Raw genomic sequence first — 17,778 nt, 5'->3', positions numbered from 1 at the left:
TTTAAGTACCAGCCAAAAAGTGAACACAAAAAGTAGTTTTCAAATGATTTGAATTTGATAAACCAAACAGACTTGTTCCATGTGAAAAAAGAATTGTAGTCTGCTTGTAGCTTTTAGCAACAGCAGTGGTGGAAGTGAACGAAGCTGTTTGGTCCGTGTTGGTCACACTTCCAAATATTGAATTAACATTAATAGCCATCTTGTTCGGCTCTGCACTAACTGGTTTAGTTTGTCCTTTATAATCCCAATAAAATACACTGAAGTGGCTGTTTGTAACACGGTCACCTTAGGAAAAGAATATAAATATCATACATGGTACTGTTCAGGTTTTACACATTGATACATTTAGTATTGGTTCCGAAAAGGTAATATTTTTCTAATTGTGATCCAGTGACCATTAACATTGTATTATGTATTAAAGTGCAAAAAACCTGGATAGTTCCAGTGTGTCTTCTACAGTATGTAATTTGTAGGAGCTAATTTACTTAACTCACATAGCAAAATGTGTTGAGTATGCTCTCATGCAGAGGGGAAAACATTATAGCATGCCCGGCTAATATTTGCAAGATTTCATTATGTATCATGTGAATAGCAGTCAGTAAGAAAGCTCGTGTATCTGGTGTTGGAGTCCAGCTATGTCAGAGGGCATGCCAGGGAAAGACAAGGTAGATCAGAGTCGGCAGCTGCCCACCCTGGACTGCTGGTCTGACTGCCAGGGGCGGGGCCAAGACAGCATGGCACACGTCGTCTTCAGACACCCGCTCTCCTTCCTCTCTCCCCCACGGGCTCCTACGGTCGGCACGAGAGGCCCTCGGCCCAGCGAGGGGTGGACGGCCATCTGACAACTCCCCACCTGCCTGACCTTTACCATGCTTGACCCCCTACAGGAGACAATCACCTCATAGCAAACAGCCCTACAGGAGACATGGACGCTTTTGGGACACAGGAATACACAAACATGCACAACGTTTTCTCTTTTTGCTATGCAGGAATTTTAATTTGCTTCTAAGGATCCACATTGTCTTCTAATCTTTTAGTAGTTTTGATCTCTATGGACTCAAAGTTGTGTTTTTGATCTTTTCCACTCCTTTTCAGTACAGTAAAAGACCATCTTGAAAGGAATGTTTTATTATTACTAATATATTTAAATATAAGCTGTGAATAATCCTCTTGTAAAAAAAAAAGGACTTTCAAATTCCAAGGGCTAAAGCAGTGTTTTGTCAACACTTAAATAAAATATTATCAAAAATGAAACAGAGAACCTGTTTTGTATTTGTGTAAGATTTATCCTGAAGTCTGCGAGCCTATATCTTATGTCTTATCAAATATTTTTTTAGTCACACAGAATACACATCATTTTATGAATGATCTATCTACATGCATGCTGTTTTGGATTCACACCTTGGAGACCTTTATGTTACAAACACTAAAAAACATTAAATTAGATTTTTTAAATTTGATTTTTATGTGATAGACCAACTCAAAGTAGAGCATATTTGTAAAGTGGAAGTAAAATCCAGAAATGCATCCACTGCTCATACTTGCTTATCGTTAGAAGATAATGCATACTGCACTCCTGGAAGAAAAGTTTTTTCCATTTCTTCTTTAATCCAATGTAACTTCTAGCAATTAGTCAATTAAAATCAGATACAGCAAGTACGTTTTTAAAATAAATAACAGTCATCAGAATTTGTGACCATTGTTATTTCAGTCCTGACGTTAAACAGCACCATCTAAATGTTTAATAGTCAAAGAATATGGTCACTGAAGTCATAATATGCCTGGGTAGGGAAAATTTTTCCCTCTTTTTGAGCCTTGACTTTTTATTCTTTTCAAATCTCTGGGGACCCTGAGAGATTAGGTCGCGACCGCCACTAAGGTGTCACGCCTGAGGTTGAGAACCTGCAGAGAAGCTCATACGTCATCAAACAGCGACGTGACGATTTATTTGGGACCGCAAACGTGAAACGTTGGGTTTTGTGCAGACACAGAAGAAAAGTAAGTCAACATTTTTCCTGCTGTATTTAGTTTTATATTTAGACATAATACCGGAATTGTTCCTCAGACATTCAGTCCTTAGAACCGAACTTCCTCCGTAACTCCGGTCAATACATGAAACGTCACTTACACGTCTGTGTTGTTTTTATGTTGCTAGGTTTATCCGCTTTGGGACGCGGCGCTCTTATCGCCTTGCTTCGGCTCAGTTCTCCTCCTTATGAATCCAGTAATTAGACGGAGCCTTCCTCCGTCAGTGAGGAGCCTCCTGACGGACATCTCTCCAAAGGAGGAGGTGTGGACCGACCTGGAGCCCGAGACAGAGGCTGTAGCCAGGGATGGGATCGTGCTTCCGTCCAGAGCAGCTGGGAAAGGAGAGTTTCTTTCTCCAGCCAAGAACCAAAACGAAAAGATTTCAGAGGACGAGTCTAACGCCAGGATAAGCAGGGCAGTGTGCATGCTGTGTGAACGGAAACCCTCTAACTACACTTGTCCACGTTGTAATCTCCAGTACTGCGGCTTGTCCTGCTACCGGAGCCCGGACCACTCCGCCTGCTCCGAGGAGTTTTACAAGGAGTCTGTCCTGCAGGAGCTGAAGGACATGGGGAAAACGGAAGCAGAGGGTAAGAGAAAGATGCAGGAGATTCTGCTGGGACTGAGGCAGAAAGCAGACACGACGCGTGGAGGGATGGAGAGTTTACTAAAAGAAGCAGACATGGTGGGAGAGGAGGAGGAAGAAGTGGTGGAGAAGGTGCAGGTTATGGAGCTCCTGTCCAGGTTGGCAGAGCTTCAGCAGTCTGGAGGGGAGAACACACCAGAGATGGAGGCCATTATGGGAAAACTCGAGGAGATCGGAGGAGCAGAAGCGACTGCTGACGGTACGGAGGGGGAGCTGGACTTGGCCGAGCGACTGTCGGGGCTGGACATCGACAAGCTCTCAGAGGAGGAGCTGTGGGACCTTCTCAGCAAGGAGGAGCAGGAGAAGTTTGTGGGTCTTTTGAAGCGGGGAGACCTCAGCGGGGTGGTCCCTCTGTGGAAGCCCTGGTGGGAGGAGCACGAGGAGATCGGCAGGCCTCTCATCCAGGCGCTACAGGAAGACGTGAACAATCTGGAGAAGGGACACAATGACCAAGTCAAGATATCGCAAGAAGATGACGAGAAAAAGATTCAAGAGGGAAAAAGTAAAGGAAGCTCGGTTAGCGTAAAAGTTCCCTCAATCTCTGCAAATATCCCAAAGCTGAGCTCCTTATGTGCAAATCCATCTCCTCTGGTTTGCTACAGCATAGTAAATGCCCTTTATGGCTTTGCCTTTTCCCTGTCGCTGTTTAACGGTGACACAGATTCACTGATGTTGGAGGTCTGTGACATGACTCTCTCTCTGTCTGAGGCTCTGAGCTCAGGGAAGGTGTTCAACTCTGTCCAGGAGGCCTTGGACTGCGGAGAGGCTCTCGTCCTGCGTGGCGGCTACCTCGACAGGGAGGATCCTCTGGCTCCGGCCAGAGCAGCGGAGGCCGTGGCTCACATCATGACAGGCAGAGACAGACGAGACGCCTCAGGTTACTCCCTGGCAGCCTTGAGCCAGCTGCGTAAGACGCTCTCTAAAGCCAGGGGGAAGCTATCCAAGGAGGGAGAGGAAGGGACAAGGAGGCAGAAGTACTTCCAGGCAAATAAGAAGTGTGAATTCTTTCAAGCCTGGGTGAAGGACAACGTCCAGCAGGTTCGCAGACTTGCTGTCGAGCTGTGGAGTGAACACGGTAAAAGAGAGAGCATGAGAAGTGGCATGGAGAAGGCAAAGACTGTAGTTGAGGAGAATTTGAAGAAAGAAAGGAGGAAAAGAATTAATCTCATTGAGGAGCTGAGCTAAAAATATATGTATGTGTTTGTCCAAAGAAGTTATAGTTACATAAAACGTGAAAATAATAATCTGGTCTGTTTGTTCATTTTACACCAATAAATTTTGTTTAATGTGTTGTTTTTGTTGATTAAGACAGTTTCAGGAAGTGACTTTTTCTTATGTTTCCAGTTCTATTGATAATCTCCGCCCCCTCCCCCACATATTGCTTTTCCCTATGTTACAAGAAAGTTTTAATTAGTCTTTTCAGGAATATTTCCAGTGGTAAAAACAAAGATAGTTATGGGGAGGAAGTAAAGCAGCCCTACTAATCATTGTTTACTATTAGCTTGTTTTGAAAACTGGAGCTGACTGTCTGAGCAGATAATACAGCTGCATATGTATACAATAAACTTGTATACATTTTATTCTTCCTATGTTACTCTGTGCAGAATAGAAAAATGTAATGTATACTGCACATCTGGATTAATTTAGCGAGGAAAAATCATGACTGGACATGTACCGGAGCAATCCTCTCACAATTTCACTTTGGAATTAATCAAGATGCTGAGGGTGAAAAATGTTTCAAAAAATCAAAAACAAGTAAAAGATGATGGGAGTCAGTCAGTTTTTATGCAGAATAATACACTGACAATAACATAATGCTGTTATGTGAATAAAATATATTAATGGGGACTAAAGCAAAATTTTTAATGTTTTCCAAATGTTAGTCTTTTTGGAAAGTTTTTCATCTACAGACAGGTAGTATTTTACAGGGCAATTGTCCTGAAGTTTCTCTAATTTTAAACCATTGTTTCCATGTTTTATAGTGGAAAATAAAATGTGTCTTGTAAAACTTCCAGAATTATTCACATACGAATAAACTATGTGAAGTAATGTTCACATCTTTATGTTTAAAAGACTGCTGTCTTGCACAGTTGAATTTCTTTCAACCTCCAAATTTTCTTTGTTTTTGTGCCTTTATGGCCCATGTTACATTTTCTTCAAACTGCTATAATATATTCCATGTAATCTGTGTTTTCAATTTGTTGAAAATGCCTATATTACAACTAGCAGATCTTACTACCAGATCCTCACCTATAAGAAGGGGATGTGCCTTATAATGCTAACACCTGGATTTGAGAAAATGTTATTTTTATACTTGTGTGTGTGAAAGGTGTCTTCCTTCTGCTTTATACCATTAAAATCTTATTTTTACTGAACAACCTTAACTATTCCGAGAAAAGGACAATTTGTGAAGGTAGCGTTGTTTTTATGGACCATAAAAACATAATGTTATTCAGATTATATTTTATAAGCTTTTTTAAAAAAATTTTTTTTACCATTTTTGTATGATACTGCAAACTTACTTTATTTTGTTATCATATAGGTTGCTATTTGTGATAGCCATATATGCATATATACCTTACCAAGGAAAAGAGAACGAGACAGCCTGGTTGGTACTCTCGCGAGATTCTTCTCTAAGACTATTGTCACGTGGTGAGGAAGTTCCTTCACGTTGCGACAGAAAACATGGCTGTGCTCTTGAGATCTGCCCGGTTACTTAAGTTTTCTCCTTCAGGTTTGCTCCAGATCCCGGGGAGCAGGAGGAGCGGGGCGCCGCTCAGTCGCTTGTACAGCGGGGTTCTAGTCGGCAGAAGTACCGGCGTCTGCTCCAGACAGCTCGGTCGTGTTTCTGACAGCGTGAGCAGGTATGTTACTGCAGCTTAGCTGGGACCCACGCGTGAAGCAGGGATGTCATTGGGGTTCAATGACAAAGACACAGTAAAATGCCAGGAACAAAATAGCCAAAACCTTTACATGTTAAACCTTAAAACGTGTCGTTGTAGTGGAAGCAGTTTAACACGCGCAATTAGCTTTTGTTGGACTTCACAGTAAACATGCCGCCATTTTTATGCAACATTAGACATTTCGTAACACTGAGACAGCACATATACTGTACATTCCCTCTTTAGCTTGGTATAAGAGCCGTCGTGTTTCTTAATATTATTAAAGACTAACCGCTTTTTCTGTAGCATGTTAGCTTTTAGCATGAGGCTAACTCATCTACGGTGTGATGCTGCAGCATCCAGTCTTTTGTAAATTACTAGTTAACTATATCTGTTTTCTTAATTTATCATATTAAATTAAGTAATAATCTGTAGGTAGTTAGCATTAGAATACTTTATAACATTTGACCACAGACTAGTTTAGCATGACTGTCATCCTTCAAGGTCACAGCTCATTTACAAAATCACAAACTGCAAGCCGCTGTGCTTGGTGGAGAATTATCACTGCACACCTGAACACACCGTCCCCACAGTGGTGGCAGTATCATGCTGTGGGAACGGCTTTCTATTGAGGGGCAAGTGAAGCTGTGGCGGACATTGATGGAGATAAATGCAGGACAATCACAAGGAAAAATAAGCTGCAGCGCACAGGAGACCTGGATGGAGGTTCACCTTGCAGCAAGACTTGTGCTGTTTGTATCAAAGCATATTCATATGGATGGCCCAGTCAAAGTACCAACCTAAACTGAATTAAATTGATCTTCACATATGCTCTCCATCCAGACTCGATCAGACAGAGCTTGAGATATATTGTTAAGATGATAGAGACACGTTCCCGAAACGAATGGTAGGTGCAAATAGTATGGACTTCATACAAATTCATGTATGAATGTTTCTTCTGCAAAATATTACAGAAGAAACGCCTTTTGCAATATTTTGCATCGATATATCACATAGAATCTCCATAACATACTGGATTTTGTGGTGGTGACCTTGGAAATAATATGGAATTTATTTCCTGAAGTTTCCCTAAATTTTGGCAGGAGAAAAAGGACACAAATTTAGCAGAGAGAGGACCAACCTGCTGCTTCAACTATACAAAAGCAGCCAATGGTTTTAATAGATGTTAGCAGCTCTAGTGAAACTTGAGCTGATCTTTTAGTTTTGTGACGGGGAAAAAAAAAATACTTGAATGCTTTCTTTGTTTCCCTTCACCTCATATCCTCCTCAGGTGTGTGTGGCCTCACACAGCTGTGTGTGTGCGCAGCTATTCCGTGGCCACAGAGCAGAAGGACGAGGTCGGGCTGGCGGTGCGGTCCAAGCAGGCGCAGCAGTTCGATTGGGCGCTGACCAAGCTGGACAGCTCAGTGAGGAGGACGGGACGCATCACCAAGACCTTGCTGATGCGCATCTTCCATGATATTTGCAGGACAGGTAGGCGGGCAGATCTCAGAAAAGTATGGACTATCCATTACCAGTGTCACACAACAAGCTAAACTACAAGTGTTGGGACATTTTTTTCCACTTCTGATTTTTGTTTACATCCAACTGCACTTTGTTTCCCGCTCTGCATTCAGGCTATCCCAGCAGTAATCACGCCTTGCTGCTGCTGCGCAGCTGCGGCTCCTTGCTGCCTGAGGTGCCGATGGAGGAGCGAAACGACTTGGCACAACGAGTGTGGAATAAGCTGCAGGAGCTGGGTAAGAAACTGAACCTCGGGTGGCTGGAGAATTCACTGCAAATCTGAGGACAAATTTACCTCCAGCATATGAACATTTATTGGACTTAGGATTACTTAAGTTATTCAAACTATTTGTATAGAAGTATTCTTTTTTTTGACATTGTGCTGAATCTGAACATCTGAACATTTTCTCCAGGTGCACAGTATGACGTTAGTCACTACAATGCCTTGCTGAAGGTTTATCTGCAGAATGAATTCAAGTTCTCCCCCACTGACTTCCTGGCTAAAATGGAGGCAGCGAACGTTCAGCCAAACAGAGTAAGTGCAGTATTGAGTAAATCCAGTATGCTGTTGTTTCTTTTAATGTAGAAAAACACATTTTATTGGCTTGATTCCTAAGAAGAACTTTACAATTAAAATATTTTTGTCTTTGCTCTGTATTTTTGTAAAACATTATTGAACTTGTGTTTTTTCCCTTGTTGTAATTTTACTTAATTTTATTTTACATTTTGATTCTTTGATAGCATGCTGCTGTTTCAGTATTTTCTTGTGCAGTGATGCTATAAAACTTTTGCACGAACAGGTCACCTACCAGAGACTGATAGCAGCTTACTGCCAGAATGGCGATATCGAGGGAGCCAGGTGAGCAAGTATTGTAGTTTTAGAAAATCTTTCAGATCATTTGATGTACAAAAGAAAAAGTTTTCCAGAAACAATAAAATAGTTAATTAAAACTTTTCATGGGACTCTGAGGCTGGTTATTCCTGACCTCAGCAGAATGTTTTGTCAATTCCCTTACTGTGTTTTTAGCACCTGAATCCAATCAGTTTGTTACTTAATCTTTTATTTTGAAAGAACTGAAGCCATTTTGTTTACTTGCATTCATTGATAGCACCATCTTGGGTTTCATGAAGAGCAAAGATTTGCCCATCACAGAAGCCGTTTTCAGCTCTCTGATAACAGGACATTCTCGCGCCGGGTGAGTTTCACAGTTTTTGATCTGTTCATAAAGAACAGATTGTTTTGAAGCAATTTTGTTCTTTTAAAACCCGTTTTTTTTTTATTACTGTGCAGCGATATCGAGAGCGCTGCCAACATCCTGTCTGTGATGCGGGGAGCGGGAGTTGAGCCGAGTCCTGACACATACGTGACGCTGCTGAATGCGTATGGTGAAAAGGGAGATCTGGAGAGTATGAAGAAGGTTTGTGCTTATTGTAATAAATGTTTGATAAGCATGGCTTCCATTTTAAAGCGATCCTGTATCTTCCATCTGCCCTGGTTGACCTTTTCTCCAACGTTCACACCTCCATGTTTCTCTTTCCCCATCCCTCATTTTACTCTCCAACCTTTTCAGACTCTGGAGGCGGCGGAGAGCGCAGACTGCAGCCTGATGGATCGAGACATCATGCAGGTCATTTTAACTCTGGCCAAAGCCGGACAACAGCAACACATACCAGAAATGATCGAGCGTCTAAGGCACGAGAGGGGCTACATACCAGGTAGACGGAAAGAAATATACGTCATGTTTTCTGACAGCAACAAACACTAATATCAGACAAAAATACTGCTGATGTGTTCTGATCATGGAGAGACTGGCTGTTCTAAATTTATCTAAATTTGTCTTTGTTGTTTTGAGTTCACACACATTTTCAAGTCTTTTTCAGGTCTTAAGAAAATGGAGTCTGAAAAAAATATTTGTACTTCAAGTCTTTATTCACCGTCTCGTCATCTAGAAGTTGTCCTTTTGTATTGTTTTCCTCCCTCTATTCTTTCTTAGCTTTCATGGTTCCCCCAGAAAACTTGCTAAGCCCGGTGGTTGGGCGCTAGGGCAGTCATTCATCCAGTGGCCCGCTTTCTTTTAGAGTTAAAAAATGTTTAAACTTGACAGGAAATTTTTAAATATCTCTTGATAATTATGTGTTATTAAAAGATCGGAAGATTAATACTTGAACACCAACTATCAAGTCTTAAAAAATACAAACATAAAAAAATAAGCAATGCTTAGCCTGGTGGGGGCACAAGTAAAGTCTGGTGGCCCGCCAGGCTTATATATAATACACTGGGGGAAGCCCTGGCTTTCTTCTCTCTTTATTTTCTTCCTTTTTCGTTTTGTCCTTCTTTACTTTTTGTTTGTTCCTTCCCTAAATTATGTTGCCTATACAACGTGGAAGTGTCATTCATTCATAGTGAACTTTGCTGTTTGGCATTTAAGATGGACTGAAAACTAATCAAATATTTGCTCCTAAATTGTATAGGAACTCTGTTTTTGTCAGTAAACATGGCCGACAGCCAAGCAAAATAATTTTGTGGCCAAATGTCCTCCTTCATGTCCTTCCAGATGCCATGAACTTGTGTCTGAGCCTCATCACCCAGGGACATGAAGATACAGCGTTTAGCCTCCTGAAGACATTCCCTACTCTCCAGTCGGAAACCAATGACTCGTCCATCCTCGGAAACTTCTTCCTCAGACACTGCGTGAACATGGATACGGTACAGCAGAACTCAAACTTCCCCTAATCCTGTCAAAAAAAAACCTGTCGGATCACAGTTTACCATCCACTGTAAATAACGAGCATAATTGTCATGTACCTGCTCGTTTGACTAACGTTTCAGGCGCTGGAGAAGGTTGTCCGCTACTGCAAAGAGCTGCAGGAGTTAAACCTTCACACCTCGTCGTTCACCTTCACTCTCTCGTGCGCCCTAGAGGCCCAAAAACTTGGTAAATCAGTCGACTAAATCTACTCATGTCCTCCAATTTGTATTTTATCGATAACCAAATAATTTTGTCTGCTTTCCTCTTTTGCAGGGATGTCTTTGGAGCTGATGAAGACAGTGAAGGAGCAGAACTTGCCTGTTAGGCCTCATTACTTCTGGCCTCTTCTTACTCAGCCTTTGAAGGAGAACAACGTCGCTGGTACAAACACACATGCAAACACAGACAGTTCTGAACGTCTCATCAGTCCATTATTAAAAAAGAGTTGTTCTATTGTTCCACAGTGAGAGCTTAAGACACTGTTATAACAGGATAATTTGTAGCAGAACATTTCTCTACAACTGGAATCGGCTCATTTTCCACCTGATTCGTCCTTACTAGTAACCAGCTGGTCGAAAACTCAATCTTTTCAGTGATTACACCACGCCTGAGTGCTATTAGGTCACGCTAGCAAGAACACTCTTTAGTGTCGAAGGTTTTACTTAGGAAAGAAGACTCAAAGTTGGCTATTATTAGTATCGGGAGGTGTTTAAAAATAAAGTCAACAGTAACTCAGAGATGAAAGAACCGATTTCCTGTTCATTCTGTCTGATTATTACTTTAAATAGATGATGCATCAGTGTGTACCAGGAAGGCAAGGTGTATTTAGTTTTTTTTCTGACTTTTGGCTGTTTTGATCTTGTCACCATGATTGCATATTAGCTTTGTTTTCATTCAATTGTCATGCAAATTTTAAGCAAACTTTTCAAAATTTTTGCAAAAAAAAAAACAAGAAAGAAAAAGCTAATTATTTGTTTCCATCTATTGGTTTGGAGCAAATCAACCAGACTAAGCAAAGTGTAATTACATCAAATGTGAACGTTGCCCATTACAAAGTAAAAGTTTACTGTTACTTTGTAAGCTGTAATGAAGAGGAAAATGTTTGTTAGATAAGAACGTCTTTGGCAAATATGTTCCCAGCTTCCGTTTAGCACTTTAACTCTACTTTGGAAAAGCCAAAACCCACCAAACCTCCAACTTTTTTCCAAAACTGAGGAAATTATTTTCAAATTTAGCTGTTTCTGTTTGTGATATTTCAAAATACACATTAAATGACGAAACACTGCTGCTATTCAGATAAAAAAGCACAAGAAAAAGATTTTATCCCTCAGTTTTTTTTTTGTGCTAACTTTTTGGCTGTAACCTTTTTAGAAATCACTTCTCCTGTAAAAAGGAGAGATCCTTGGTGTTTGTGTCAGTTGTTCCAATATAGGGGAACAATTGTGTCTTCCTAAATGACCGCTATTATTTCTCACAGTTGTACCAAATCAAGATACGTTTAGCTTCATGTGTAAATTGTTTGTTGATGTGATGAAGCCCTAAGAGAAAGTAAAAACTTCTGCATCTGAATAAAATAAAAAAGCTCCCTTTTTTTCTGAGGGCGTAGTGGGGATTATAACATCTTCTGTACCAGAAAGAGCTTTTAAAGGGGAGTTTTTACTCAAATATTAATGACCTTTGAGAGCGAACCAGCTGGGACAGATTTCACCAGGCTGGGCAAGTCGAGGGGCAAAAAGAGATTGTCCATGCAACCCAGGAGTTAAAACAAACACGTGCACAAACACGTCCGTGCTAACACACACTGTGGCCTCTCTAGAGAAGTTCTTGAAAATATCCTAACTTTCCATCCAGTTTGACTCCCAGAAAGCGCTTTCAGACATGAATTTCATGTTTCTGCAACTCTCCCTGACGTCCAGTCACTCTTTAGTTGCAAGCTTCTGGTTGTGTGGCCTTGCTAAACAGTTTTAGTTTTCTTCTTGCATCAATATTTTCCTTAACATTTTTTTTGGAAACACATTTGCAGAAGTATAAGAATAACAGCAACAAACCACAACAATTTTTTTTATTTTGCATTTAACGGAGCTCCAGTTGAGAAAATATTTTCCATGATAGACTTAGTTTTAAACTAAAAATATCCTTTAATGCATTTAGGCTTCTACTTGGACTGGGGCATTTCAGTACTTGAATAGTATTGAAATGAGTCCTTCCTTTAATCTAAACCATAGCATTTTAGCTCTGGTTGCATCTTTAGAGTTGTTGTCCTTCTGAAGGATGACCTGCTGACCAATGCCATGGTAAGATAGCCTAAGCTGTCTTGTTAGGTGTTTTCCTTCAGTGGGTTTCTTCAGTTCTTTTGTCTTTATCTGTCCCTTAATGTGATTGCACACAGGATACTGTGAGTTCTTTGCTCGGTTTCTGGACTATTGATATAAACGAGTTATTTTGATAATAGAATAGAATTACTTTATTCATCCCAGCAGGGAAATTATTTCGCAGTTACAGCAGCATAGAGACAAGACACACAACAACCACCACTGAGTAGCAATGTAGACAAAATAAAAATAAAATATAACATGCTGTCAATATAAAAAGCAGCTTAGAGCAGTCCTTGCAAAGATTCAAAAAAATGCAGATACAGTATGTATATGTAAATATATGTACAGCAAGTGTGGGACAGTGCAGTTGTGCAAAATTGGACTGATTAGTGCAGAACAATGATTTAGCTTTTATTTATATTTTATATTTCATCTTTATTCATTTCATTCAATACAAATAAAAAAAAATTTTAATACAAAGAAAAAAATAAAATAATTTAAAAAAGTGAAATGAAAGGTAGCAGAAAGAAGAAAATAATCTTATAATATCTGCCCCTCTTTCTCAACTATGGATCAAAACAACAAAAAACAAACAAACAAAAAAAAAAAAAAAAAAAAAAACTAAATCTTCCTTGATTTGTCTTATGTGACAAAAAAAAGAAAACAAAGGAAGAACAAAGAAACAAGGTCAATCATCAATCTCAACTGAACAATACTATACTTTGACTTTATACTATTTCATACTTCTTCAAAAAAAACAATCTTTAACATTCTTTTAAACATGTGTAATGATTTAGCATTTTTAACATCGTTTTGCAGGTCGTTCCACAGTTTGACTCCTTGTATCGAAGTACATCGTTCTTTCAAACAAGTTCTGAATTTAGGTTTCTTAAAAATCTGTGTCCCCTTAAGGTTATAACCACTCTCTCTCTTTTCAAAATTTTTTTGGATGTTTAAGGGTAATGTTTTTAGGTGTGCCTTATACATAACCAACAAAATATTATAATCAACTAAATCATTGAATTTCAAAAACCTCAAATTACAAAATAATATATTTGTTGGATATTTACCATGTTTTCGAGCAATAACTCTTATTGCCCTTTTTTGCAAAACAAAAACAGATTTTATACTAGTATAACATGCCTTTCCCCATACCTCAACACAATAAACCAAGTGTGGAACAATTAGTGCATTATACAACATAAATAGTGCATGATCATTCAGAAAATCCCGTACTTTATAAAGCACTGCAATTGATTTTGCTAATTTTGTTCTTAAGTAATTCAAATGGGATTTCCATGATAATTTCTCGTCAATTATCACACCCAAAAATTTCACCTCACTAACTCTACAAATCTCTACACCATCAACTTTAAATGGAGTATTTACAATTCTTTGTCTCCTTGTAAATAACATATAATTTGTTTTGTCCAAATTTAAAGATAATTTATTTAGTTTGAACCATTTATGTATTTGCATAAATTCTATTTTCATTTCTTTTAACATCCCTTTTATATCATTGCCCTGACAAAAAAAAGTGGTATCATCCGCAAATAGAATACATTTGAAAAACCCTGATACATTTACCAAATCATTTACATATAAAATGAACTGTACAGTGAGATGGCATGTGGCAGGAAGGATTTCCTGTATCTATCCCTACGACAGCGGAGCTGGAGCAGCCTATGTGAGAAGGTGCTCCGCTGTCTGTCCACTGGAGAGGGTGCCGTTTATTGTCCATAATAGACAGAACCTTCTTCAGTGTCCTCCTCTCCACCACAGTTTCCAGGGACTCCGGCCTTAGTCTCAGTACAGAGCCAGCTTTCCTGATGATTTTGTCCAGTCTATTAGAGTCGCTGGCTCTGATGCTGCTTCCCCAACACACAGCAGGCAAATTAGTTGCCTGAGGTTGACGGTTGTCTCTCTTGATTTCCTCCCATTAGACGTTAAAGCTACTTTCTAGTTGAAGTGAAGTCAAAGAATAATCCTACAAGCAGAAACCAAAGATTAGCTCTGCTGCACTTTTTTTCATGTATGTGGCCGGGATCCAGATTTTCAACTTCACTGGTCCTGTCATTTTCTGGCAGGTAATAAATCATTTTTCTGTCAGAAAACGATTTATTTTGATACTCGAGCAGAAGTGGCTGCTACATAGGGAAAACAACACTCTTCAATGTAGTAGTTGTTACTGAACAAAGGAGGAGGGTGAGTAGCCAATGTAAAAAGCTATTTAAAATGAAACTATAATTTTCTACTTGTCTACAGTTCTGTCTGACTGACAGAGTGGGTCACATTACAGGTCGCTCTTTTACCCTTTTTAGTTTCCAAACTCTGCGTGCTAAAAATAGATTTCTGCTACATATTAGACATTTCCTTCCTGTTTATTGAATATAAATCTGCAAAGAGCAATAAAGAATTGTTTTTGCTTTTTAATGTTAACATGAACAGACATGAGTGAGGTTTCATTGACTCTAATTGACAGTCCAAACCAAAATGAAAATAATTTATTAATATATGCAACAATTTAGGTTCCTCAGAACCAGCTACGTTAAGAAGTCCTCCACATTGTGCCGTTTCTGAAATTGGGCCGGTATGAGAAATCATCTCGTTCACAGATGGCGGGCATCTCGAGACTTGTCAGGACTCACAACTCATTAGCTGGCGCGTTCTGTCGACTGCGCTCGGCAGCAGTTTGGTTTTTAAGTGCTACATGTTTGCAGAGCTCTCTTTGGTCTTTTTTGAAGCAATTAATAAGTGATGGATTTTTTTTTCTTTCTTACTTTCTTTCCTCTCTATTTCGCCGGCCAGTTGATGGCATTGGAGCTGGCAGGGCAGGCGAAAACCGGCAAGGCCGGTGTTGCGCCGCGGCAAATTGAATCTTCCGTGTGGTCGAGACTTATTCCCAGTCCGACTGGTGAGACAGCTCTGTGCGAACGCATGCAACTCGACAGTCTTAAGCTCCGACCGCACAGTCGGACAGCATCCATTTACGTATCGCCATTCGGAAGGGAGGAAGGAAGAAAGAAAGGAAAGTGGAGAAACTTCTCCCTCGCTCACACTTGCTTGTTTCCGACAGTGTTTGCCTTAATCCTCATGAATCATGCAATATCTCTCCCCCTTCTTCTTCTCCCGCACATTCATTGGTTGCATGAGGCGCTTGTGTGTGCGTGCGTGTGTGTGTGAGGGGGTGGATATGACTTTCGGAGGGCAGTGCAGGTGATGTGACTGATGCAGAGTGACTTGATTTCATGTAAATGCGAGCGCTCTGAGGGAATTCACTTTCGATTACGCGCCCCACTGTGCATGGCCCATGAAATATTAAGCGTCGTGTCACTTTTTGTCCACAGGTGTCACTAGCGGGCAGAGAGGCCTGAGCTGAGGAATGGGAGGGGATCTTGCGGGGGAGGAAGAGGGAGAAAAAAATCCCATCACATGTTGAAGAGGTGTGGATTTGGTGGGTTTAGCGAAAGCATATGCTCAGCCGTTCTCGCCACCTGCCGCCAGCTAGTCACTGCTTGTCAGTCCTTGTGACACAATGTTGTCTTATAAGTTGTGACACAGCAGGGCCAGTGAAAGAGAGGGAGAGAGGGTCTCTCTCTCACCTTGCATGTTTTGGGTAAAGTCCTCGATTGGTCTGTTTTCCTTCCTGGTGAAAACCTTGTAACAAAATAGCATCAAGTTGCTTTACCTGAGCTCTTCCTGAACATTCTTCACACTTTTCATTGCAAATCACCTATTGTGGAAGTCAATTCTCCTCTTTTGTTTTTTTTTCTTTCTTTTTTTTTTCCACAAACTGCTTTTGCCTTCTAGCAACAAAGTCTACCTTGAGTAAATCATAGGCGAAGAGAAATGGGCCGGACAGATGGTGTTGGAGGAGAAAGGAAAGGGGAAGTGACAGGTACTCATGTCCAAGGACGGGACGAGATGACAGCCACCGGTTCACTCCGCTCTTCTTCTCCCTCTCGTGTGTCCTCACTTCCCCATCTCTGACAGTTAACCTGGAGACACGAGGCTGATGGTGATATCTTGTGACCACTGCCATGCTTAACTCACTACTTTGATACTTCTTGCCCGGATAGAACGTCACGTCTTTCTGGAGATGTCTCTGGTCTTCACAGCTCTTCTTCGTGCCAAAATCGGTTTGTAAATTTCTCAGATAGCAGAGAAAACAATAGTGGTTATTTAAATAAAGGAGAGAGCGTTTGATGTAATGGTGACAACAGATCCATCATGTTCCTTCTTGGACAGAGGTTAAAAGTTCACAAAGATGAGTAAATAGCTTTTATTTTTCTTCTGAAGTACATTGAACCTTTCTTTTGAAGTTATGCTTTCTCTCGCTCCGTCGCAGCCTGAATAGACCACATCCTTCCCAGCACAAAGCTGCTTTTCCGTCATATTTAAACACGTCACTGACTCAGAAAATAGCAGAAATGATTCTTTAGTTATTTTGTCACCAACAATCAGCAGGGTCCTTTCTGCATGTTTTTCTGAAACACATCTCCAAGAAGTCTCTAGACAAACTGAAGGAAAAAAAACAATCATAATCAAACCTTACTGCATTTGTTTATCAAATTATTTTTATACTTTTTTTCATTTAACAGTGAAAGACAGTTTTCACTCTTCACAAGAATTATTCCACACGGGAATCCCTCTAACTGAACCACAGTTTAATATTTGTCCTAACTTTTAGTTATTTTAAAACAAATCTTTCATTCTTAATTCATAGTTTCTTTAATTTCAAATTACTTCTGTATACACCTGGGAAGGAGTTTATTGGGTAGTTAACTTTCCGTAACATGAAGGTGCAGTTCCTACAACTAAAGTTTGACTACAGATTTTTTCCATAATCCAGATATTGTACACATTTATTGCTTTGGATAGTTTGGAAATTGATCGTGGGTCCCATTCCTTCCCCAAAGAAAGGGGGGAAGAAAATAAAAAATTTTACTTTTTATTTTAGCCAAATAAAAAGTAACATGACTCATCTTGAAGAATATTAGAGATGTCCTCTAAATCTTTAAATGTTGGGACTCAAAGCCGAGCAAAGAAACACTTGGGTTCAAAAGGTTAAAAGCTTCTTTGATGAGAAGAAAAAACTCCACAAGCTCTCATTGCGTGAATGAAAAAGTGCTGATGATCATGGAAGCTCATGTCTGGAAGACGAGAAGCACGTGAGGAACGTCCGGCTTCCGCATTTAAACCTCCTGCTCTCCATTCACTTGTTTTTCTGTCTGTTTGGCTCAGCGTGAAATTGATTATGGATTATTCAGGAAGATGGCAGGTGCTCCCTCTCTCCGTTCACAAAAAAGGACGGATGGAAGTGATGAGAGGGGTAAGAATGAAGCGATGGATGGCAGAGTGGATGGGGATACTCCATTGAGAAGAAAGGGGAAAATTGTTTGTTTACTTTTTTTTGAAAGATGGCTAGATGGATACTGGGAGAAGTGGATGAATGAGCGATATGAAGGGAAGAGAAGTCTGAATGGATGAAGTGGCTCAGGTACCTCTACCTGGGATAATGCAGGCCAGCCGCAGGTTTTAATGGCATATAAAAGCCCAGAACTCATCTTTTATTGATGCAAAGAGCCTGACAGGTGAACACACAAACACAAGCATCTCTCTATCTCTATATA

The 17,778-nt window shown here is 40.2% G+C and overlaps 2 protein-coding genes across 2 annotated transcripts in view; both read left to right on the top strand.

The window, feature by feature from the left end:
* Window positions 1–1,942: 1,942 nt before the first annotated feature.
* znhit2 (zinc finger HIT-type containing 2) lies at window positions 1,943–4,983 on the top strand. The gene is made up of 2 exons (XM_005804173.2): window positions 1,943–1,998; window positions 2,156–4,983. Exon 2 carries the CDS (start codon window positions 2,216–2,218, stop codon window positions 3,857–3,859), a length of 1,644 nt encoding a protein of 547 aa, XP_005804230.1. The 5' UTR covers window positions 1,943–1,998; window positions 2,156–2,215; the 3' UTR covers window positions 3,860–4,983.
* A 341-nt stretch (window positions 4,984–5,324) lies between these two features.
* lrpprc (leucine rich pentatricopeptide repeat containing) overlaps window positions 5,325–17,778 on the top strand; it is a 69,246-nt gene continuing 56,792 nt past the window's right edge. Inside the window, exons 1-11 of the mRNA XM_005804174.3 lie at window positions 5,325–5,538; window positions 6,848–7,050; window positions 7,194–7,316; window positions 7,494–7,615; window positions 7,881–7,939; window positions 8,190–8,276; window positions 8,372–8,498; window positions 8,652–8,796; window positions 9,636–9,787; window positions 9,911–10,016; window positions 10,104–10,211. Of these exons, the coding sequence (XP_005804231.1) occupies window positions 5,360–5,538; window positions 6,848–7,050; window positions 7,194–7,316; window positions 7,494–7,615; window positions 7,881–7,939; window positions 8,190–8,276; window positions 8,372–8,498; window positions 8,652–8,796; window positions 9,636–9,787; window positions 9,911–10,016; window positions 10,104–10,211 (1,411 nt within the window). The 5' untranslated portion in view covers window positions 5,325–5,359. The remainder of the gene's footprint in view (window positions 5,539–6,847; window positions 7,051–7,193; window positions 7,317–7,493; window positions 7,616–7,880; window positions 7,940–8,189; window positions 8,277–8,371; window positions 8,499–8,651; window positions 8,797–9,635; window positions 9,788–9,910; window positions 10,017–10,103; window positions 10,212–17,778) is intronic.

This window comes from Xiphophorus maculatus, chromosome 22 (assembly GCF_002775205.1).
Source record: "Xiphophorus maculatus strain JP 163 A chromosome 22, X_maculatus-5.0-male, whole genome shotgun sequence".
In the NCBI taxonomy this organism is placed as follows: Eukaryota; Metazoa; Chordata; class Actinopteri; order Cyprinodontiformes; family Poeciliidae; genus Xiphophorus; species Xiphophorus maculatus.
Note: the sequence above shows the minus strand (reverse complement) of the source record. Positions and strands in the feature narration are given on the sequence as shown.

Excerpts from the sequence above, each read along its gene's own strand:
- znhit2 (XM_005804173.2), top strand. The coding sequence starts at position 2,216 with ATGAATCCAGTAATTAGACGGAGCCTTCCTCCGTCAGTGAGGAGCCTC.